The sequence below is a fragment of the Mesocricetus auratus genome, unplaced genomic scaffold (assembly GCF_017639785.1).
Source record: "Mesocricetus auratus isolate SY011 unplaced genomic scaffold, BCM_Maur_2.0 Super-Scaffold_100007, whole genome shotgun sequence".
Taxonomy (NCBI): domain Eukaryota; kingdom Metazoa; phylum Chordata; class Mammalia; order Rodentia; family Cricetidae; genus Mesocricetus; species Mesocricetus auratus.
Genome location: NW_024429191.1, coordinates 79,520,608 through 79,544,761, shown reverse-complemented (window position 1 = coordinate 79,544,761; position 24,154 = coordinate 79,520,608). Strand labels below are relative to the sequence as shown.

Sequence of the window (24,154 nt, the reverse complement as noted above, 5' to 3'; positions counted from 1 at the left end):
CTAGTCTCTCCTGGTGTTCCTCTGGTCAGCAGCAGGTGGCAGTAGAGCAGCACCTGGGCTAGGGTTAGGTGACAGGAAAGCCCCTCTCCCCAGGGCCACCAACAGCAGGCCAGCTTTACAAGACCTCTTTCAGGGCACATATGACTCTCCCCAGCCTCACCCAGCTACCACAGAGGAGCTGGCACTGAGTGAGAAAAGCAGCCTCCTCACACACGCTAAGCAAGAACCTGGCCACCCAGCTATATGCAGTCTCCAGTGTGTGCACATGCACGTGCCTGCCTGTGTGCATGCGTGTGTGAGGTATGGTGGAGACACACATGCCAGAGGGCTCCTGCTCTCCCTTCCACTTTTACATGGGTTCCAGGGATTGGACATGGGTCAGCAATTTTGCATCATGCTTCAGCCTTCCAAGTAGCTGCGATTAAAGGCCTATCCTTCAGGCCCAGCTGAGGAATGAATGCTGTTGTACTGTGGGACTCTCGGGACTCTGTCCTGAGAGGCAAAAGCTCTTCTGGGAGCTCCTCCTAGGGGTGCTTTTTAACATGGCAGGTTGCCAGGCCCTGTAACCTGTGTTCACACCTCACTGTTCTCTGCCTGTGGAAATTACCCATCCCGAGCCATGGTCCTTTCCAATCCCTCAGAGCTGGCACATCCCAACTGGACTTACTTGGCTTCAGCTATGGGCTTGTGGTCTGCCTGCATTGCCCATCCTCCCTAGGCCACTCAAGATCCTGATTATCTTTTTAAACACACAAGTCTATCCATCAGAGAAGCAAGACCCCTCCATTGGAACAGCTAGCAGGGAGAAGCCACACTTACTGGCTTGGGTCTTGGGATCACAGGAAGGGTCCCCTAGCCTCAGGCTTCAGTTTCTGTAGGGCTTAAAGTCAATGCAAGGCCAGCCTAGCACCACCCCCACCTTGCCCATGGCTAATACTGTTGCCCTATGGCATCTATAAAGTGTCACAGCCTAACAGTCCCATAAGGCTCCTTCCTGACAGTTGGAGCTCATGGTTTCCTCAGTGACACTCCCAGTGTCACAATGGCAGGCTTTGCAGGTATTCATCTACTAGGGCTGCCTGTCGTTGGAATGTGCCCTGCTGGGCATGCTCCCTCCCCACTTGAGGAGGAGGGACCTTATGAGTCAGTACTGGCAGCAGCTTTAAGCCAAAGGCCATGGTGCCTCCTGTAGCCACGCCTGGTTGCCTAGGACAAAGCCCAGATCCCACTGGGAGAAGAGGCCCCAGCAGCCCTCACTTTAGTCTGTCCCTCTCCCCATTGGCTTGGGGAATAAAGTGAGAAGGTACACTTTCTCTTTCTTTTGTTTTGTTTTGGGGGGTGGTGTTTGAGACAGGGTTTCTCTGTATAACAGCCCTAGCTGTCCTGGAACTCACTTTGTAGACCAGGCTGGCCTCGAACTGACAGAGATCTGCCTGCCTTTGTCTCCCGAGTGCTGAGACTGAATGCATGCACCACCATTGCCTGACTTACTTTTCTTCTTTATTTTTTTAAAGATCTATTTATTATATATATACTGTTCTGCCTGCATGTATGACTGCATGACAGAGACACGTCAGAAGAGGGCACCAGATCTCACTACAGATGGTTGTGAGCCACCATGTGGTTGCTGGGAATTGAGAGCAGTCAGTGCTTTTTTTTTTCTTTTTTTTTTCTTTTTTTTTTTTGGTTTTTTACGAGACAAGGTTTCTCTGTATTGTTTTGGAGGCTGTGGGTCCAGCCCGGCCTCGAACTCACAGAGATCTGCCTGCCTCTGCCTCCCGAGTGCTGGGATTAAAGGGATTAAAGGCGTGCGCCACCACTGCTCGGTGTCAGTGCTCTTAACCTCTGAGCCATCTCTCCAGCCCTTCTTTATTTTTAAAAATAGTTACTTTTCTGCCTTCTCCAGGGCTCTTCTGTGACACAAGTTACAAACCTACTGCCAGGTTTTCCCCAGGTTCCATCTGCTCCTTGCCTGCCTGGGACTGGAAGGGAAAGACCAGGAAAACTGAAGGGGAAGGAGGCTAAGGTGATCTCACTGGAGGGCAGAGGGACAGGTGTCCTGCTTCTCAAGTTGGCTGAAAACCAGGGGAGCCGGGACCACTTCAAGGCCCCAGGGTTGGAGGCTCCTGAAGTCCAGTGGATCACGGGATGAGACGCCGATCATGGCCCTATCTCATTGAGGGACCGAACAGCTCTCAGCACCCAGGTATGCTCAGCACCTGGTGATCAGGACGGGTGGTGTGTGAGGGGCTGGCCCTCCCATGGTCCCTTGCTCCAGAGAGGGCTCCGTGCCATGATCCCAGCACCCACTGATCCTAGGGTGAGTGGGTGAGACCCTCAAGAGTCCTGAATGCGGATGTGAACAAAGAGCGTGGCCGGGGAGAGCGAGGCCCCATCCTTGGAAAGGAGGTGGATGTGGCGGTACCCTGCGGGGAAGACAGCCGGAGGTCAGAGGCCGGGACCCCATCCTGTGGTTCCCTCCTCACTCCCACCACCTACCTTGCTTCAGGCTGTTGAGGGGCAATGTGAACTGGCCCACAAAATCATTGGGGGAGGTAGAGTCATAGTCCTCCACCACGAACCTGACCAGCACCAGCTCTGGGACCCGCAGTCGGAACTGCAGAGTCTGCCCCCAGCAGGGGTTGAAACCTAGGGGACGGGTGTGGAAGTTAGGCTCCAGTGGTCCCAGGGCCTGCCCCGCCCTCCCACCAGCTGCTGGCTCACCGTTGTTGAGCACATAGTCAGTCTCCTTGTGGGCACAGTCCGCAGGCACGCCATGGATCTCCACACGTACTAGAGGATCCACGATGGAGCTGGGCTTCTCAGCGTTCAGCTTGGGCAGCTGTTGGGCCGTTAGCACCTAGAGGAAAGCAGAAGGGCGGGTTCTGCCTGGTCCCCGCTGGGGCCCACCCCGGCCCTGACCCCCGGGAACGCTAAGCCCTTTGTCTTCACACATTCCCCTGCACGGATGCAGACATGTAGACTGCCTCATGCCAGGCCCATTCCTGGCCTCCCTTGTCTTCCTTCCCCTCAGACTGGCGCCTCCCCAGAGCTAGCCTTAACCTGAGGTGGAGGTGTGGGCCAGACCGCTGACCTGGACTGTCAGAGTAGTGCTGGGGGGTCCAGGGCACTCAGGGTCAAAGGTGGTGTCCAGTTGCCTCAGGTAAGCAGGTTTCAGGACATAGCCACAATTCCCATTTATGAGGAAGCGCCCTGTGTTAAGGTCCATCTCGTAGCCAGGGGTCTGAAAGTTCAGAGCCACTGTGGAGTAGACAACATGGCTGAGCAGAAAAATCTTTTGTTTTTGTTTGTTTGTTTGTTTTTCGAGACAGGGTTTCTCTGTGTAGCTTTGGAGGCTGTCCTGGAACTCTGTAGACCAGGCTGGCCTCAAACTCACAGAGATCTGCCTGCCTGCCTGCCTTTGCCTCCTGAGCACTGGGATTAAAGGCGAGCGCCACCACTGCCAGGTGAGCAGAGGAATCTTAGTGGCTTTCTCTGTGCAGATTCAAGAGCAACCAGACTGGACAAAGGGTCCAGTGTCCAGCCCTCTAGTTACTAATGCCCTGTCTATGTCGGGACCTACTGAGGAGGGACCCTGCATTCACCTTCACCTCCCTGTGTTCCTTTAAGGGTAGTCAAGGGGGGTTGAGGCAGGGTATGCTGGCAAAGCTCCCTCGTGTCAGAGCCAGGGCCTGAAAAATCCTGAGGTTGTCACACATACCTCCAAAGAGAAGATGATCTCCTCCTTTGGCAGGGATAAGTGTCTCCCAGAGCCCATCTTTATCAGTATTTAGCAGAACTGTCAGAGAGTGTGTGTGTGTATGTGTGTAGGGCACTTGGAGATAGAGGTTTTTAATTCCTTTCTTGATAGTTTCTGTTGGTTTTTGTTTTGTTTTGTTTAATACAGTCTCACAACATAAACCAGGTTAGCCTAAACTACCTCTGTAACCAAGCTGGCCTCAGCCTCCTGAGTGCTGGGATTACAGACGTGCCACCACATCCGGCTCATTTGGTTTTTTCTACCCTCATAAAGATGTAATTTGTGGGAGTTGAGGAGATGACTCAGGGAACAAAGGCTTCCTGTAGAAGTGAGGCCCTGAGTTTGGATCCCTGAGCCCCAAGAAAAAGCCAGGCACAGCAGTGTGTGTCTCTGAGCTCAGTGTGGCGAAGGCAGACAGGTGTTTCTGGGGGCTCACTACTCAGCCAATCCAGCTGAAAGGGCAAATTCCAGGTACCGTGCAAGACCTTGGCTAAAAAGCTAAAGTGGAGGAGGCTACAGAGAGGATGACTTTTAGCCACCGAGGACAGAGGACCTGAGTTCAGTTCCCAGAACCTGGTGTCTCACAACTGTCTGTAACTCCAGTTCCAGAGGACCCAGTGCCCTCTTTGGCCTCCACAGGGCTTACATGCAAACACACATACACATAAACATCACATACAAATAAAACCATGCATAAAAATCACATACACATAAAAATCTTTAAAAAAAAAAAAAGGCAGAGAGCTGTGAAGATACCCAATGCTGACCTCTAGCCTACATACATGAACACATAAACAGGAGCATAGACACATACATCCACACATGGAGAGGTGCACATGCACATGCATCCACACATGGAAACATACAAAAATAAGTAACTTTCTTTTGGGTATTTTGAAACTATCTTATGTAACCCAGACTGGCCTTAGACTCATTAAGTAGCCAAGGGTCAAGGATAAACTAATGTCCCTCCTGTCTTCTACCTCCCAAGTACTAGGGTTAGGGTTATGTACCTCACACAGAAATGTAACTTTTGGCCAGGCTTTGTGGTGCATGCCTTTAATCTCAGTACTCAGGAGTAAGTGGATTTCTGCGAAGCCAGTTTGGGCTACCTAGTGAGTTCCAGGACAGTGGGGGGGGGTGTGTGTGTGTGTAAGTTGCTGAGGCAGAGGCAGGTGAGTTTGAAGCTATTCAGGGTGAATAGTGAGACCCTGTCTCAAAAAACAAAAAGTAACTTTCACATTGCTGAAAACAAATGACAGTGCATTTCAGGCAGTCCTTTAAACACCAGTGTATTTCCCCCGTCCTAGAAAGCTGTGTGGCGGCTACTCACTGTTGATATGCCCATCCCCACCCAGACTTCCCTGTTTACAGCCCCGCTCACCCAACTGACAGCCTGCGTTCCACATCTCTTGAGGGTTATAGTTGGCTGAGTTCATCCGCAGCCCCATTGGATACACTCTGGTCAGTTGCTGAGTATTGTGCCTGGCAAAGCTGTTCCCTAGGGCAGAGTTGGGGTCAGGATTGTGATAGGACTCAGGCTTCTGTCCCTGGCCCAGTTCCAGCCCCACTCCCCCCATTCACCCCTCTTCTGACCTACGTTATAAAGGGACAGAAGAGGTTGCTGAGGACCAGAGAGAGGTAGGGACACCTGGCGGCCACACAGCTTGACACTTGTATTACCAATGCCCACACTCTTGACTCCCTACACTGAACACCTGGACCCGGGCCTAGCTGTCAGTCCATGTCACTCATCCAGCACACCCCCAGCCATGCCTTGGATTCCTGGAACTCTTGCCATGGCCATGATGTGTCTGGGCCTTCATATAACCTGTTCCTGCTATTTAGAATCCCTTCCCCCTTCTGCTTCCTCCTTCCTGGGCAGTGACATGTCTTCTCAGGCATGGTATGCTCCAGGAAGCCTTCCTGGTCTCATACCTCCAGGCTGTGCCAGCCCCTGCCACTAGCCTGACTGGTTAGCCAAAGTCTTGACCATCACTAGGTGGTGAGTGGGTGAAGGCAGCCCCAAGCTTCTCCCATTTGTGGCTTCTCCACCCACACTTAGCCTGGAGCTAGGTCATCATTCTCCTAGTAGAACCTTTCCCTGGTCCTCCTGATGTCCTTAGGTACCTTAAAGTTCCCCCCAATCTTCAGAACAACTTCAAGATCCCCATCCAATCTCCCAGAGCCTGTAGGATTCCGTGCCTCCTGTCCCCAGATATCCACCGTCTGGTTCCTACCTGCCTCCCTGGTAAACTTCCTAGCCTTGCGCTCGCTGAGGGAGCCAACCTTGCAAGACTGAGGTGGGCCGGGCCTGGGGTCCAGGGTCCGCAGGCGACTGGCACAGCAATACACAGCCAGTGCCGAGAGTTCCGGGGAGATCTGCTTGGCCTGGGAAACCAGAGTCAGTGGGGATCACCTGGTTCAAGGCCTCTGCTCCCGCCTCCCTTGCCGTCCTAGCCTTCCCTGCCCTCACCCCTGCAGCAGGACCCAGGCTACTGACCCACGTGGTACACTTACTCGCCGCCTCTGCTCTGCAACCTCTAAAACCTCTTCTGTCTCCTCTTCCTCTTCCTCTTCATCCTCCCTGTCTGATAACATTCTTCCGTCCTCATTCCGAGCAGGCGGCAGCTTCTTCCCCTTCACCAAGACCCGACCCTTCAGCTGCTGTAGAGGCCAAGACACACAAGTGAAACCCTGCTGCAACCCATCAGTCAGCCCCCGCCTGGGAGTGGCTGGTAGGCAGGGGCGAGCGAGCCTTGTGGTGGGAAAAAGTGATCCCACAACAAGGCCATTGATGGAGGGTGGCTGTGCCACACAGCAGCCCTCACACACTCAGAGGCAGCTTGGGATCTAAAGGGAAGGCGTTCTCTTCCAGAAAGATCTTTTTCGTTGTTTTGTTTTGTTGGTTGTTTTTTGTTTGTTCTTTTTTTTGAGACAGCGTTTCTCTTTGTGGCCTTGGCTGTCTTGGAACTCACTAAGTAGATTAGGATGGCCTTGAACTCACAGAGCTGCCAGCCTCTGCCTTCCGAGTGCTGGGATTAGGCGTGCACCACCACTGCCCTGTCCAGAAAGACCTTTCATGGAAGAAATGGCTACAGCATATATAATCACACTATCCTTTTGTGTAAGTTTTTTGTATGTTTCTTTCTGAGACCTTCTTATGTAGCCGAGGCTGACCTCGAATTCACTATGTAGCCGAAGATAACTTTGAATTCCTAATCCTCCTGCCTCCACCTCCTTTGTGCTGGGATGATAGGCATGTTTTAGCCTCCGTATCTTCATCCTTCTGTCTCAGTAAAGACACGTTTAACAGCCTGATGTCAAGTTCATGGCCAGTTTGGGCTAAAGAATACCAGCCAATCATGGCTGGGGATGTAGCTCAGTGGTAGAGTTCTTGCCTATCATGCACAGAGTCCTGGCTTCTGTGTCAGTACTTTATAAACCAGCTCTATATGAACACATTCTTGTAATCCCAGCTCTGAGATGAGAGCAAGAGGATCTAAAGTTCAAGGCCATCCTTGGCTACATAATGAGTCGAGACTCTGTCTCAAAATAATGGCAGCAGTAAAGCAACCAAACAAATGAGAAAAATCTTCGTGTGCATAGGTGTGTATATATGGAACAACTGACACATGTAAAAACTGGAAAATGGCTGGGTGGTGGCGCACGCCTTTAATCCCAGCACTCGGGAGGCAGAGGGAGGCAGATCTCTGTGAGTTCAAGGCTAGCCTTATCTACAAGAGCTAGTTCCAGGACAGCCTCCAAAGCCAAAGCCACAGAGAAACCCTGTCTGGAAAAACAAAAACAAAACTGGAAGATGGTTACTTCTAGTGAAACAGCAGGATAAATGTGAGAAACAAGCCCCCCCACACCCCCTTCAGCACTGGTGACTGACCCAGGACCTCATGCACACTGGGTCATTGCTGAATTGCTGAGCCTCACAGTCCTAGCCCTGCTTATCTGCAGCCCTAAGCAGGTAGCATCTGGCAAGAGCAGATGGCTGGGAAGGGAGATCTAGAAGGGAGAATGTCAACTCGGGCCATAGAGGTGGACGTGGCTGGGCCTACACCTACTCTGCGAGAAGGAACACAGGCCAGGCCAGGCAGAGCAAGACTTAGAAGGCCCAGTAAGTGGATGGACTGGGCCCAGTCAGGGATGGGGAGCCAGAGGGCAGCCAAAAGGACAGTTGGGTGGCGGATGTCAGCTGAACAGGAAAAGGTCCTGGCAGAAAGAGATGAGGGGGTCCTGAACCAGAGGGGTGGCGTGAGTGAGGCCAGGGGCAGATCAGTCAGACCAACCCACCTCCCAAGCTGCAGGTCTGGGAGCATCACCTCAGGAGACGGCAGCTCCTCAGGATTCTGGGAGTCCAAGGCCTGTGTCACCAGCATGTCTCCCAGGATGCTTCGAAGGTGGTGGGCCATGACAGCCTGCTGTTCCAACCCACAGTGGTTCTCAAGGGACAGGATGACAGGATATGGGGACGACTGTCAGGAGGTGGAGAGAGACAGAGAGCAGGTCAGTATCACCCTCTGCTGGTCCCTCTTCCAAGACAGGCAGGCAAAGGCAAGGCTGTGGAAAACCCACCCTAAGGGACCAAAGCTGTAAGACAGGACATACTGGCACCAGGAGATGTGTGGAAGTGCCAGAGGCCAGATCTGGGGTCTCTGGGAAAGGGTGGGCTGCTGGGTGGCTGAGGGTAGCTTCACCAATGACTTGTTTATAAAAAAAGCTCATTCAGGGTTAATAGAGTTGACCACCCCGGTGATGTTGCAGGTGCCGTCATCTGTGAGGCTGTGTACCTCACAAAGCGTATGCAGGTGCCACTGCCAAACCCTAGCTGTCTTCTCAGAGCCATGACTCAGTTGTCATCCCCTAAGCCCCGAGGTTGTCTTCCGGGAACGTGGTGATGTTGGTACATTTGTTAGCCATGTGGCTGGGAGGAGGGAGTACTCCATTCAGTTCTATTTTACCCTCCAGGCCTGTTACCCCAAGGCACCGAGCAAATGGATGATGCTCTGGGAAGGGCATCCGGCTATGGGAGAGGCAAGGGGTCACTAGGAAGGTCCCTGGGCTGGGCATGAGGCCCCAGAGGCTTACCGTGAAAGCATGGTCATGCACGGCTTGGATCACATCTCGAAAGAGGATCTTGGAAGTGAGGGTGTGGCCATGATAGATGAGGGGTTCCCCTCCCGGCCCCTCCCAGCAGTCAAGTTCCACACAGCGGCATCCCTGGGCGAAGGCTCTACAACAGACAAGACAGATAGATGGGCAAAGTGTGAGTATGCCACTGTCACAGGACAGTGGCTAGCGTAGCCAGGAAATGCACCCTCACCCTCGTACCTAATGTAGGCCTCAGTGCTGCTGGGTCCTCCAATCTGAGAGTCAGTCAGGTAGGTATTGTGCGAGGAGGAGATGTAGTAGTGGGCAAGGGGCTGGCCCATGTCCTGGAACACACGCGAGTGGGCCATGTTCAGGGCAGCCCCCTCAGGCGACAACAGATACATGATGAAGCCGTCCAGCGTCATCATCTCATGCTGCTTGGCTACAGGGAAGAGAAGGAGAGGGTGGGGCTATCTGGGGACGGGTACATGCCCAGGTTCAAACAGCACCCGTGGCTCACTTAACTTAGTCATAACAGCTAGGCTGCTCATTGACCGCATACACCATGCCATCTATCTTCCTCAGAACCCTGAGGGGCAGACGTATTACAATGCCATTTTACAGGCAGAGATGTGGAACCTGGAAGAGGAGAGGACCTGCCCGGGACAGGCAGTGATGGCAGAACCCGGTGGCTAGAACTCCAGAGCTGCCTGGGCTCACTCACCTGTCTCATTGAGCTCATAGGTCTGGATAAGCTGCCGGGCACAGGCCAGGGTGGCACTATCCTCGCCCTGGTCTTCCAGGAACTCCAGCAGCTCAGAGGCACTCAACACACGGTCTTCACCCGAGTATTGGCGGAAGATCTCCTCCAGTTCAGGCCTTCTCAGCAGCCTCCGGAGGAATGCCTCAATCTCAGCCCCCTCCAGACGCTCGTTGTTGGAATGGTCACACTCCTGGGGCATGGGGAGGTGGGGCTCAGAGGAAGGGACACCCTTGGGAGCCTGGCCCTAACTGACACACTCATGATCTTAGCAGCAGGAAAAGCAGCAACCCTTATTTCCCAGGACTCCAGTTCCTTAGGCCCACACCCCTGAGCTCCCACACAGGCACAAGAGGTGTGGGGGAGACTTGGACACACAGTCCATGTACAAATGGTGCCCTGCAGCCTGAGAGAGATGAACCCAACTTTGCTGCTCGGCCTGGACCTCTGAGCTCTGCCTAAAGGAGTCATAAAAAGTTCTAGTCCTTTGGCTCCAGGGACTGGGAAAAGCTTATTTGTTTGTTTGAAGATAGGGTCTGACTTTTATGTAGCCTTTACTGGCCTGGAACTTGCTACATAGATAAGGCTGACCTCAAACTCACAGAGATCTGACTGCCTTTACCTCCAGAATGCTAAGATTAAAGGTGTGCACCACCACACCCAGCCAGAAAAGCCTAATTAACTAGGCTCAGGTGTTGCCTTTCTGTAGGGAGCGGTAGCTTAAAAAAAAAAGAAAAAGAAAAAAACCCTGAAGAGGTAGCTGGGTCTGAGGGTGTTCATCAGAAACCTCAGCTATTCCAGAAGCTGAGACAGGAGGTTCACAAGTTCAAGGCCAGTCTGGGCTACTTAGTGAGATCCTGTCTAAAAATTACCACAAAAATAAAAACTAGATAGAGCTAATGTTTCAGATACTGGGGGGAGAGGGGGTGACGTCCGAGTTCACCTTGAAGAGGCGGTAGGCATACATGTCATTCATGTCCACGTTGACCATCCTAAGCAGGCTCTTGATCTCCTTGAAGCTCATCTTACTGTCCTGGTCGGAGTCGGCCCGGTGCAGATAGGACCATATCCAGGTGTTGTGTGCTCAGGAAATAGCAGCGATAGACTAGGTGCCTGGTCAGGGGCCCCAAGATTGGGGGGGTTCCCAAGGGCACAAGGGCAAGGTCTTCTCAGGGCCCAATTCCCTACATTAAGGAGGTCCTTCCTGTTTCAGCCTTGGAGTGGGGGTGGTGCCTTTCCCCACTAAGGGGCTCAAGCCAGGCCAGGGTGAGACTCCATCCCCATATCAGAGCCCCGGGACCTGTCTTAGCACGTGCTCCTTAGGCCAGGAGCCATCCTAGAACAGGTACTCCCTCCCAGCCCAGCAGGATATTGGTCTAGCCGCTCCCTCTGGCTCATGGCCTCCAGGCGCTCCCGCAGTTTGGCCAGGCCTCGCACCCAGCGCTGCGCCTCCTCCGCAGTGGGCGCCGCCAGGTCCAGGTTCTTGCGGCGGCCCTTGAAGGCGATGGTGAGGCAGCGCGCAGGCGCATAGGCACCACCAAAGCGCCGCAAGCCCTCCGACTGATGACCCTCCCGGACAGCCTCGATGTGCTGCACGAAGACTATGATCGAGGCAGCGTCAGAGCCATGGCCCCTGCTGCTGTCCCCACTGCCCGGCCCTACACCAACCCTGAACCACTCACAGATGTGCTGCGAAGGCGCATGCGGGATGCGCCGCTGGAACCACACGCTCAGGCCGTCCTCCTGCAGCCGGTACAGCCGCTCCTTGTGCCACGTGCGTGAGCGGATCTTGAGGAGCCGGGAGCCCCGCAGCATGGCTTGGACATCCTCATCCTCCGTCAGGCCTGCAGGGAAATCTGGGGCGTTGGTCCTGGCCCTGCAAGGTAGCATCCCTGTCCAGCAATTCCTCGCACTGTCCCCCAGCTGGTTGAGGATGAGGGAAAGGGGAGGCCTTCTGCGATCCTAGCCATGCCCAGGCCTCCCCTGCCCCCTCTCATTGCAGCAAGCCACATCACCAAGGTCACCTGCTTGAAACTTTGCAGCCCCAAACACCCCTTCCAGGCTGGCCAGTAGGAGGTTTCTGCTACTGTGGTTTCCTCGGTTCCCAAGCACAGTGCCTGGGACTCGGGTCTCACTGAAGATTACCTGTTCTTCCAGACACCTCCACCAAAAACTCAAGGGCTGGTAAGATGGCCCAATATGTAAAGATGTTTGCCTTGCAAACCTGGCAACCTCTTCCACTGACATGGTGGAGGACAAGTAATGGACTGACTCCAGCCAATTGTCTTCTGAGACACACACACACACACACACACACACACACACACACACACACACACACACACACACACACACGCATGTAAATATAACTTTAAAAAATGTTAAAGCTCCAAAGCCCAGAATGGCCACCAAAAAGCTTTTCCTTGATATGAAACTTCCAGCCATCAGGAAGTCTTCCCATTATTATCTAACCTAAATCTTGCTGCAACCCAAACTCCTTGCCTCTATCTGCCCAAAGTCATTAGGGGAGGGGGGCACTCTGCCTCCAGAGCATCAGGTCAAGGACTCCAGGAGTCCAGGGTGATGGACCTCCTGGACCAGGCACAGCAAGGCCCTTCTGCAGGGTCCGTCTTTCTCTTCCTGCGACCACCTCAAGCACCCTGGGTAGTGGGAGGTAAGAGGGGAGCAGAATTGACATTCAAGCACTGTGGAATGAAGTTCCTACCCTGTCACCTCCCAGTTACATGACCCTGGTGGCACTAACCTGAGACAGCTCTAAGCCCATGTTCTCCAGCTACAGCCTGCTCAGCCCTGCCCTGTAGGATTCCACACTCCCCGGTTGCTATAGCCTGCTCACCCCTGCCCTGCGGGTTCAGCCCGTGCCAGCCCAAAGCCTGGAGCCTGCACCGGCCAGCTCTGCTGGAGCCTGTGCTGAGACATCTTCACCAGGGAAGACACCAAAGGGGCACCAGCTGGGACAGCCGAAGAGGGAACCAGGCTCTTTACAGAGCCCGCCCCTGCCCTTCAGCTGGAGGGGACAGCCAGCGGTGGACAACAGCCGAGCTTCCAGAGGCCAGGAATCTGGGTCTGGATGGGAAGCGACCACATTTTTTTTTTTTTTTTTTTTTTTTGGTTTTTCGAGACAGGGTTTCTCTGTGGCTTTGGAGGCTGTCCTGGAACTCGCTCTGTAGACCAGGCTGGCCTCGAACTCACAGAGATCCGCCTGCCTCTGCCTCCCGAGTGCTGGGATTAAAGGCGTGCGCCACCAACGCCCGGCTGCGACCACATTTTTTAATGTTGGCAACTAAATCAAATTGCAAGAGCAAAAACCCAAAATCATTGTGAGGCAAACAACAGTGCCACCCTCCTTCCTCCTTCCTGTCTTTTTTTTTTTTTTTTTTTTTGGTTTGTTTTTTGAGATAGGGTATCTCTGGGTAGCCTTGGCTGTTCTAGAACTCACTCCATTGACCAGGCTGGCCTCAAACTCAGAGATTTGCCTGCCTCTGCTGGGGTTAAAGGTGTGCACCATCACACGTGGCTTTATTTTGTTTGTGTGTATGTGTTTGTACACACGTGAGGACAGCAGGGGTCCAGAAGAGGAAACTGGTTTCCCTGGAGCTGGAAGTAGAGTTGTAAGTCACCATACATGGGCACTGGGAATTGGACTTGAGGCTCCTGATTGCCCAACTGTGACTTGAGTGTGTCTGCCCCCCACCATGACTTTGTAGTGAGGGTCCTCTCCTGCTTCTCTTCCTCTTGTAGCTGAGTTCAAGGACAAGCTCAGTTACCGCCTCCTCCAGGAAGCCTTCCTGGTTTGCATGCACAATGGAGAGTTCTCCCTCCCTGAACACCAAAGGCAATTTTTCCTTTTTAAAAATTTGAGCGTGGTGCCTCACAGCTGTAATCTTTACACTCAGGAGGCCAAGGCAAGAAGAATGCTTTGAGTTCAAGGCCTGCTTGGGTTACAGAGTGAGTTCTAGGATGACCTGAGCTATAGAATGAGACTCTGCTTTAAAAATAAAAGTTTCTGGAGAGAGACAGCTTTGTGGAGAAGAGCACATACCCATTTCCCAGACGACCCAGTTTGGCTTCCAGCACCCACTTAGGTGGGTCCTGGGCTCATAACTCCAGCTTCAGTGGGTCTGAGGTACTCCTGACACACACACACACACACACACACACACACACACACACAGGCCTGGCGGTGCACGCCTTTAATCGCAGTACTCAGGAGCCAGAAGCAGGCCGATTTCTGTGAGTCTGAGCCCCTGACTGGTCTATTTGTCAGACTCCAAGCCATCTGCACCTACATAGTGAGACCCTTTTTTAAAAATTTTATTTCATGTGCATTTGTGTTTTTCCTGTATATGTCTTTGTGAAGGTGTCAGATCCTTGGAACTAGAGCTATAGGCAGTTGTGAGCTGCCATGTGGTTGCTGGGAATTGAACTCAGGTCCTGTGGAAGAGCAGTCAGTGCTCTTAAGCACTGAACTATCTCTCCAGCCCCGAGACCCTGTCTTAAAAAAAAAATAGAAGGAAGAGGAATGAAAAAAGTAAAAATACTAAAGGAGTGTCCCAAACCCATAAGCCCCAAATCCCCAAATCACAACACTTGGGGCGAGGCAAGAGGAATGTGAATTCCAACCAAACAAAGAACCAACAAGGGCCAGGAGATGGCTCAGCCCTAAGAACACTTGCAGACAAGCATGAGGAACTGAGTTCAAATTCCCAGAACCCATGTAAAAGCAAGATGTACTAAAGGACTGTCCCAAACCCATAAGCCCCAAATCCCCAAATCACAACACTTGGGGCGAGGCAAGAGGAATGTGAATTCCAACCAAACAAAGAACCAACAAGGGCCAGGAGATGGCTCAGCCCTAAGAACACTTGCAGACAAGCATGAGGAACTGAGTTCAAATTCCCAGAACCCACGTAAAAGCAAGATGTGGCCGTGCAGGCCTATAATCTCAGTACAGTGGGGGGGGGGAGCAAGATGTGGCCGTGCAGGCCTATAATCTCAGTACAGTGGGGGGGCAAGATGTGGCCGTGCAGGCCTATAATCTCAGTACAGGGGGAGCAAGATGTGGCCGTGCAGGCCTATAATCTCAGTACAGTGGGGGGGGCAAGATGTGGCCGTGCAGGCCTATAATCTCAGTACAGTGGGGGGCAAGATGTGGCCGTGCAGGCCTATAATCTCAGTACAGTGGGGGGGCAAGATGTGGCCGTGCAGGCCTATAATCTCAGTACAGTGGGGGGGCAAGATGTGGCCGTGCAGGCCTATAATCTCAGTACAGTGGGGGGGCAAGATGTGGCCGTGCAGGCCTATAATCTCAGTACAGTGGGGGGGCAAGATGTGGCCATGCAGGCCTATAATCTCAGTACAGGGGGGAGCAAGATGTGGCCGTGCAGGCCTATAATCTCAGTACAGTGGGGGGCAAGATGTGGCCGTGCAGGCCTATAATCTCAGTACAGTGGGGGGCAAGATGTGGCCGTGCAGGCCTATAATCTCAGTACGGGGGGCAAGATGTGGCCGTGCAGGCCTATAATCTCAGTACAGTGGGGGGAGGGGCAAGATGTGGCCGTGCAGGCCTATAATCTCAGTACAGTGGGGGGAGGGGCAAGATGTGGCCGTGCAGGCCTATAATCTCAGTACAGGGGGGGGGGAGCAAGATGTGGCCGTGCAGGCCTATAATCTCAGTACAGGGGGGAGCAAGATGTGGCCGTGCAGGCCTATAATCTCAGTACAGTGGGGGGGCAAGATGTGGCCGTGCAGGCCTATAATCTCAGTACAGTGGGGAGGGGCAAGATGTGGCCGTGCAGGCCTATAATCTCAGTACAGTGGGGGAGGGCAAGATGTGGCCGTGCAGGCCTATAATCTCAGTACAGTGGGGGGCAAGATGTGGCCGTGCAGGCCTATAATCTCAGTACAGGGGGGGGGGAGCAAGATGTGGCCGTGCAGGCCTATAATCTCAGTACAGTGGGGGGGCAAGATGTGGCCGTGCAGGCCTATAATCTCAGTACAGGGGGGGGGCTAGCCTGGGCTTGTTGGCCACCAGCCAGGCACCAGGCTCTGAGAGATAGCCTGTCTCTAAGAGATAAGGCAGAGTGATAGAGGACACACAATCCTCTCCTCTGGCCTTTGTTCACCTGTTTGTGCGCGCGCGCGCACACACGCACACACACACACACACACACACAACAACAACAACAAAATGCTATATGGAATCTCAGGAGACCTTAATAAACCCAAGGCTGGGATGAACTCTTATCTCCCAGAGCCTGGCTCCAATTATTATTTATGGAAAGATTCTGCAGCCAAAGCAGATGGGCAGACTAAGTGCTTTGAACTCTGTGCAGCCCTGCCCTATCTTTCCTGAGTTCAGAACAGCCGCCTTGGGGTCTGGGTTCTCAGCCCTGGCTGTGTATTGGATTCTCCAGGAGCCAGAGATGCCCACTCCAGGGGTGTGGGCTGGCACTTGCGTGTCCGTATCTTAAAGCTGCTTTCTGGCAGAGGGCATGATCACACGTAAGCAAGGGTGCTTATGTGTGTACAAGGCTAAGCAGCCAGCCCCAACGGCCTTCCTGGCTCTGCCTCCTCAATGCTGGGATTATAGGTGTGTGCCACCACACCTACCTTTTATGTGGGCTTCAGAGATTGAACTCAGGCCCTCACGCTTACAAGGCTGAGCCCCCAAGTTTACCTTACAGCTTGAGGGTGATCATGACTGAGAATCAGATTCTCAAGGGCAGGGGGGGTAACCTACCCCCATCCCCAGGTACCCATGGTCTCCCTAGGGCCTTTCAAGGCATAGAGGACTGAAGCCTTCAATCCCCCTTCATGTCCCTGGTCAGGATAGGGGCTGGTGCCCTTTTTCCATACAGCTAGGCCAAGGGAATCCCAGACTCACCCCTCCCCCACCCTCCTATCATGTTCACTCAGGCACTCTGAATTAACTGATCCAGAGAGACAAGGTGAGGGCGGGGCATGCAGGGGGCCAGTGGTGCCACCAAGCCTGGGACCAGAGCTAGCCCGGGCTCACCCTTCCTTCACCCCCCCCCCCAGCCTGGAAAGTTTCCTCCTCCGCTGAAGTCACCTCCCCTAACTGGGCCAGTCCCCTGATGCCAAGCCTGTGGGGGTGGGGAGGGGGCTGGGGAATGACTAAGCCAGGAGGTGAGTCACAGTGGGCCTGGTTTGTCCCCAGCCTTCAGCAAACAGGCTACTGGAGTTGCGACTGGCAGTCTGAAGGCCTGGAGGCTCGCACTGGAGCAGGTTTCCACAATGACAGCCTGCCCCCAACCATGCCCCCACTCCTGTCCTTATTCCCAGGATCTCTGGAGTCTGTTGGGAGGGAGGAGTAACGTGGCAGGCTACCCACCAAGTGGCAATGACCTGTGACCACACTCACCCCTCAACCACACACCCACAGAAAAGTCAGCTCATACCCAAGACCTCAGCACTTGGGAGGGAATGGCAGGAGGAATGCCAAGTTTGAGGCCAGCCTAGGCTACAGACTGAGACCCCATCTTATCCAAAAAGACCCTCTCCTAATAAAGAGAGAAAGAGAGAGAGAGAGAGAGAGAGAGAGAGAGAGAGAGAGAGAGAGAGAGAGAGAGAAAACGGAAAAAGAAAAGTCAACAATACAGAGTGAGGGGTCCATAACCAAGCTGGGCCAGGGGTTGGGTCCCAGGTGGGTCCTCCTAAGCCATGAGCAGAGAGGGAGAGAGGGTCTTGGGGTATCAACAGGATCAACAAAGATAAGAGGCGGGACCAGTAGGAGGCCCAGATGTAGGGCACTGATCGCTGGCTCTCCACCCTGCCGCCAGGAAACATCCACAGATATCTCGTCCATTCCGAGCTCTGACCAGGTGCACAGCTGTCCCACATCCTACTGTGTCTGTGGGTTTTCTACCTGACCCAGCCTAGGGCCACAGCCTCTCTCAACGGTGTGGGAGGGGCAACAATCACCAAATAACAACAGGAAAAAGACGAGGGTGGACAGCCAGAGGTGGAACAATCGAGTTCATTGGGGATGAGTGGAGAAGGGAAGCACGGGAAAGCCAAGTTTCAGAGGCTGAAGCAGGGGATTGCCAAGAGCTCAAGGACCAGCCTGGGCCAAATAATAATAACGACAGTAATAATAAAAGTGAAATCTGCTACACCTGACACGCGCCATACCAAACCCGATGATAAATGAAAGATGTTGGAGCCCCAAGGGACACAGATCTTGTGACTGAACTCATTCTCGACATACAGAATAGGCAGTTCCACAGACAGAAAGCAGATCACAGGAAGGAGAAATGGGGAGTTACTGCCTGATGGTTACACAGTGTCTGTGCCAGGCTAGAGAAAGCCCCAGACAGGTAATGAATGACAGCTGCATACCATGTGAGCAGAAACGGGCAGTGCCAGCCACTTAGAAGTTGGCCTCAAACCCACTGTGCTGCCAAAGATGACCCTGAACTCCTGATCCTCCTGCCTCTGCCTCCCGAGTGCTGGGATTATTTGATAAGGGTCTAGAGTTTCCTTTTTTTTTTTTTTTTTTTGGTTTTTCGAGACAGGGTTTCTCTGTATTGTTTTGGAAGCTGTCCTGGAACTAGCTCTGTAGACCAGGCTGGCCTTGAACTCACAGAGATCTGCCTGCCTCTGGCTCCCAAGTGCTGGGATAAAAAGGCATGCGCCACCAGCACCTGGCTAGAGTTTCTTTTTTTGTTTTTGTTTTTGTTTTTTTGTTGTTGTTGTTGTTTTTTACGAGACAGGGTTTCTCTGTTGGTCCAGCCCAGCCTTGAACTCACAGCTGTCCGCCTGCCTCTGCCTCCCGAGTACTGGGATTAAAGGCATGCGCCACCACCGCCCGGCTAGAGCTTCATTTTTGGTTTGGTTGAAATTACAGGTGTGTGCCTCCCAGCGTGGCTCTGTCTCTGTCTGTCTCTCTGTCTCTCTTGCTCCCTCCCTCCCTCCCTCCCTCCCTCTCTTCCTGCCCCCTTTCCTCCCTCTTCAAAGCCAGAGCTTCAGTCATAAAAATTCTGTGCCACGAGGTTATATTCCTAGGCCGAGAACAACCTATGTTATTACACACACAATCACAGTTTTTTGAAACAAGTTCTGTCTAGTCACAGGACAGCCCAACTCACGATTCTACCTCAGCTCCCCAGTGTTGGGACTACAGATATGAGCTATTTGACTGGCTCCCAACTATTAAAATTTGAATAATATACCAATAATTACTGTAGCCCCCCCAACAGAAGCCCATGTACCCTGTACTCCAACTCACAGCAGTCCTACTATGTCAGCCTTTACATCCTGGGAGACTGCAAGTGTGTGCTGCGCCTGGCCAGGCTGTCTGTTAAGTGGCTGGATTATCCCGAACAACGGTGGCTGTTCAGTAAGTGAGGAAACGCAGACTCTGCTCTGCGGAAGTAAGTGCAAGCCACTGGCACCCAAGAGACGTACGAGCAAGCCGTACATGGTGGAAACTGAGGACTTCCCAGGCAGGGCCTGGGTAGTGGGCAGAGACCAGTGTAGGCTGGTGAAGACAGGCTATAAGGTTAAGTATTCAACGGAGAGGTGTGTGCAGAGCCGGGTGTAAATATAATGGGGGAGGATGTGCACTTGTGTGTTTGTCTAGACCTGTGGGTGGGGTGGGAGGAAGGTGGGTCAGCCTGGGGAAGAAAATAGGCTCTGTGTGCGTGCGTGTGTGCCTGTGTGCGTGTGTGTGTGTGTGTGTGTGTGTGTGTGTGTGTGTGTGTGTGTGTGTGTATACTACTGCACTGCCCTGTCAGTCAGGAAACACACAGGGCTCGGACAGGAATGTGAGACATGCAGGAACAGCACAGCCAAACTGTGTGTGAGGAGAGCGGCAGGCAGCATTTCCTGGTGGCCAGGTCCATGAAGTACTGGAAAAGACACAACAGCCATGGTTCCAGTGGCCTTCCTAATCTAGTCCCATTGTCCCAGGTACCAAGGATGCTCCCCTTGTCCCAGCTCACCACCACATGGAGGCCAGAGGGAGGGAGTGCTCAATGTATTCATACCATTCCCCGGGAAAATCAAGAAAGGCAGGAAGTGTAGGCAGGGTTTCCCCCAGAGGCCCGTGGACCAGGGAGTGGAGGGTGTGGTGCCTTCTGGGCTTGGCAGGGCCAGATCAGGCGTGAATGGGGTCAAGGGATGATGAGGTGGGGAGGCTACAAGCCTGCCCCACCCTCCACACCACCCCGTCCAGGCACCTGCTAGGTCTAAGGTCTCTTGAAGCCCCCCTCCTGCCATCTCCACTTCAGGCCAGCCCAACTCACCCTTCAGGGGACATCCCGGACAGGCCATTGGGAAAGCTGCCTCGCCTAGGAGTGAGCTAGCAGGGAGGGTACGAACAAGATTGTGCCTACTCAGCCCTCTGTTCGCTGAGAGGATTAGGGGTCTGGGTGGAGCGTGAGCACACAGACTCAGACAGGCTGGGGAGAAAGCAATTGCTGGAAAACAAAACAAAGCAAACAGCAAACAAAAACAGAGGGACTCCTTTACATGTGAATTTAAGAAAAACAACGAATACCTTTTTAGTGTAAGTATGTCCCACGGGGCTGGAGATACTGTTCAGTGCCTGTCTAGCATGCTCAAGGCTCTGGGTCCCACTCCCAGCACCAGACCCCCCCAAAAAATATACACAACCATGGATTTACAATTTACATACACATTCTAGAGGTAGACAGATACATATGTATGTCCAAAATTATTCTTTGTGCACCCAACATTCAAATTAAGCAAATTAAACATCCTGCCAAGCACTGGGAGACAGAGGCAGGCAGATCTCTGTGAGTTCGAGGCCAGCCTGGTCTACAGAACGAGCTCCAGGACAGACAAAACTATTTAGAGAAATCCTGTGTCAAAAAATCAAAAAAAGAGGTGGCGCACGCCTTTAATCCCAGCACTCGGGAGGCAGAGGCAGGCGGATCTCTGTGAGTTCGAGGCCAGCCTGGTCTACAAAGTGAGTTCCAGGACAGCTTCCAAAGCCACAAAGAAACCCTGTCTCAAAAAACCAAAAAAAAAACCAAAAAAAAAAAATCAAAAAAAGAAAGAAAAAAAAAAAGAAAAGAAAAATCAAAACAGCAACAAACAAAACAAAAAGACCCACCCAAAACCAAAATAAAACAATTTAGCATTCTATATTTCATTGGCAGCCCTGGGGAACAGCAGGCCCTTCCCAAATGAACATGTCCCGCATCCCTGTGGTTAGAGCCCAGACTCTGGACCATCCTGCCCGATCATATCTCTCCATCACTTTTAGCTTTTGTTTTCTGAGACAAAGCCTCCTCCATACATAGCCCTTTCTGGTCTGGAACTCAATATGTACTCCAGACTGGTTTCTCTGTCTCTCCAGGGCTGGGATTCCAGGCATGGGTCACCACAGCTGGCTTACTTCTACTCTGTTACCTCATGGTAAAATGAGGCTCATGGTACCATCTCTCACGTGATTGTGAGTACTAAATGAGATGATACGCAAGCGCATGGCTTGATGATATGAAGGTGTTAGTACGTACTCACTAATTATGGTGTCCTTGGAACCTTGACTGTGGTTGGCAGGCCGCCAGGGCCTCTTAGTGGCTGCCTGGCAGGGGTTTTACCCTGCCATCTCCTGTCTCTCTGTCACTGGGGAGGACACATGTTCCAGCAGTGACTGAGACATAAGTAGGATGAAGTCTGAAGCAAGCTCAGTGGGCAGTAATGTTCAGGCCCAGCCCACACTGCAGATGGCTCCCACTCAGTCCCTCTCCTCCCTGCCCCTGGCCTGGTTCCCCCTACTGTGGCTCCACAGGCCCTGTCCTCCCTCAGGCCCCTCTCAGATACTCCCTGCTCCAGTTCCTTGACCTGAAATAAGATCTGCTTTCTCTTAGCCTGATCGGGGTGATGAGGGTCATCTTGGGAGGGGCAGATGGGGATGGAAACTACTTGGGTGACAGGCCTAGGCTCAGCCATTTGGGGGCCGCGGGGCTGGGCCCTAGGCCCACTGTTTGTTCCCACCTTCTTAGAGGGCTCCGCACGCATGCACGCACTGAGATCAGCATTGCCTGGGGGAAGTAGCATTCCCTACACACAGGAATTCCTTTCTCTACGGTCACTCAGCAATCACTCAGCAGGACAGAACCGGCCAGTGGTGGGAGGGCACAGATGACGTTCTGAAATGTACGTAGTTCCACGATGACCAACCCCGTGCGGCCATGGTCAGCTGACTCGTGCTAAGCTGGACTCGCCTGTAATTACGTGTCTACAAGTGTCTTCATGGTACACTCTGCGCCTCTAGGGCAAGCCTCCGCCACCCTCAGCCCCTGGCCTAGCACCATGGCCACTGATGGGCTCAGCCGGTGGGCACAGAAGGGCAGCTGATGTGTGCGTTTTGTCTCTTGTGCCCAGAAACACCCACAACTCCCAGGGGCCAATGGCTCGGGCTGCCTCTCCTGAGAGCCCTGTCCTGCCTCAGTGACAGTCGCCTCACATGGCCAACCCCTCTCCACACACCATGAGGTCACAGAATAGTGGCTCCTTTAACCTGATTTCATACTAGAGAGCCATCCCTGTCTCCTCTTGGTGGCTCTGGATCCTCCGGGTGAAACTCCCGCCTGAGTACCCCTTCCCAAGCTACCCCTTCCCAAGCTACCCCTTCTCAAGCTACCCCTTCCCAAGCTACCCCTTCTCAAGATACCCCTCTGCCTACTTCCAGTCAGGCTTCCTTTAACCCGTTTGACCACTCCTCTGACTCATTATATTTCCTGCCATCCAAACAAAGCCTGTCATTCTACAGAGAGGGACCTCAGGGGGTCCTTCTGCCTCTCTCCTAACCACACAAGCATCCTTTAAGTTCTGGGGTCCAGTGGAGTCCCCCCTGTCTTCCCAGCATCACAATCTGCTCCCTGCTTCCTCAAGGCCCATCTTCTGACGCTGTCTGAGGGCAGGACTGTGTGTCTGTCTGCCTTGTCTGTTGCTGGGTCCATAAATACTGACCTCTTGAATGACTGACTGTATGGAGGGCAGGGCAAAGATCTGCCTTGGGCACAGTGCTCAGAGCAGCATGGGGACGAGGAAGAGGAGGGACAGCTGGGAAGGGACGCCAAGGCTGGCCTTTGGGACCCTGAATTCTGTCTTGAGGTTGGCAGTTCCGACAAGGAACTTCTGTGCTCAGCACTTACAGTTCATAAAGTGCTCTCACTTATGCTCCTTGTTCAAGTCCCGTGAGTCCCATGTTGCCCAGACTCGGAGAGTGTCGGTTGTGCTGGTACACAGCCTGAGCAACCTAGACAAAATTCTTTGATGTCTGAGTCAGTTTCCTCCTCCATGGAATGGGGATTAGGCCACCTACCTCGGGAAGGTGAATATGGCATCACACCTGCAAGCCACCACAGTACTGGGCTGGCCCTAGGGCTCCTTGAGGTCTAGTGACTTCACTCATTTCTGAAGTAGGGACCTAGACTTTCTCAAACCATTCCCCCAGTCATACCAGGACTTTGTCTTGCTCCTGGCAGAGAGAACCTGAGGGTTACAGGGCTGGCTTGGGATCTAGAATCTTCCAGAGGCCATCTGTAAATGGCTCCTCAGGGAGAAAAACAGCAGGTGCTGTGAGATGCCCACAGACCTCAGGTAGCACTAGGGAGGGAGGGGAGCGTACCCCAAGTTTTTAATGTGTGTATTTTCGAGAGAGTGGTATCATATCCCAGCTTGGGATGTGTGTACTAATCACTGTGTAGGGGAGACTGACCTTGAACTTCTGATCCACTCACCTCCACATCTCCAGTGCCGGGGAGAATACCAACAGTAAACTGATGAGATGCTAGGGGTGTGATACCGGGGATCGAACCCACAGCTAGGCAAGCACTCTACCATTTGAGCTACATCCCCAACCTAACTCCAAGCTTTTATTTCTCACTTCATTCTCCTCGCGCTCCTGCGACCCTAGCCCAAATCCTCACTCCAGCACCGCCTGGCAGATGCCTCCTGAGAGACAGAAAGGGTATTCAGGCCTTCTGACACAGCCTGGGAAGAGGGTGACCCCAGGTGTGACCCCCAACAAGAGCAGAGCTGGTGCTCCTGCTCAGATCCTCCCCAGCGCCACGCACCCTGGGTAGCCAGTTGGCCTGTTCACCCCGCTCCTTCCAGGTTGTCCCTAGAGACAGTCTGTGCCCACCCGGACCATTCCTGGCGCGTCACTGACCCATCTTCTTCAGTGCCCGCAGCCCAGGCCTCTTGGTGCCGCTGTCCGGTGACGCGGGCGAGGGCGGGAGAGCGAGGGGAGTTGCGACCCGGGCGGCCACCCGTGGCTCCTCGGGAGAGCGACGGCTTCTTCTCCAGCTGCCGCACAGCATGGTCTCGGAGGGCCCGGGACTGGATCCGTGCGTGAGGACGGGGCAACCGGCACGCAGCTCGCGCCCAGCCCGCGCCCGGTGCGCGGTCCCGAGCGAAGAAACTTAGCGGCGCCGTGAGAGTCGGGAGGAGGAGACCTCGGGAGGAGGGAGAGGGGGCGGGACGAGGACGAGGTGGGCGGGGCGAGGCTG

The 24,154-nt window shown here is 53.4% G+C and overlaps 1 protein-coding gene across 1 annotated transcript; it reads right to left on the bottom strand.

Annotated features, from left to right (window-relative positions):
* Positions 1-1,851: 1,851 nt before the first annotated feature.
* Plcd3 (phospholipase C delta 3) lies at positions 1,852-24,087 on the bottom strand. The gene is made up of 15 exons (XM_005070122.4): positions 23,815-24,087; positions 11,306-11,467; positions 10,996-11,224; positions 10,567-10,696; positions 9,588-9,816; positions 9,104-9,305; positions 8,861-9,005; positions 8,095-8,247; positions 6,281-6,427; positions 6,001-6,151; positions 5,145-5,261; positions 3,095-3,261; positions 2,725-2,860; positions 2,500-2,649; positions 1,852-2,426 (listed from the first exon to the last, which is right to left on the bottom strand). Exons 1-15 carry the CDS (start codon positions 23,963-23,965, stop codon positions 2,338-2,340), a joined length of 2,358 nt encoding a protein of 785 aa, XP_005070179.1. The 5' UTR covers positions 23,966-24,087; the 3' UTR covers positions 1,852-2,337.
* Between the last annotated feature and the right edge of the window lie 67 nt (positions 24,088-24,154).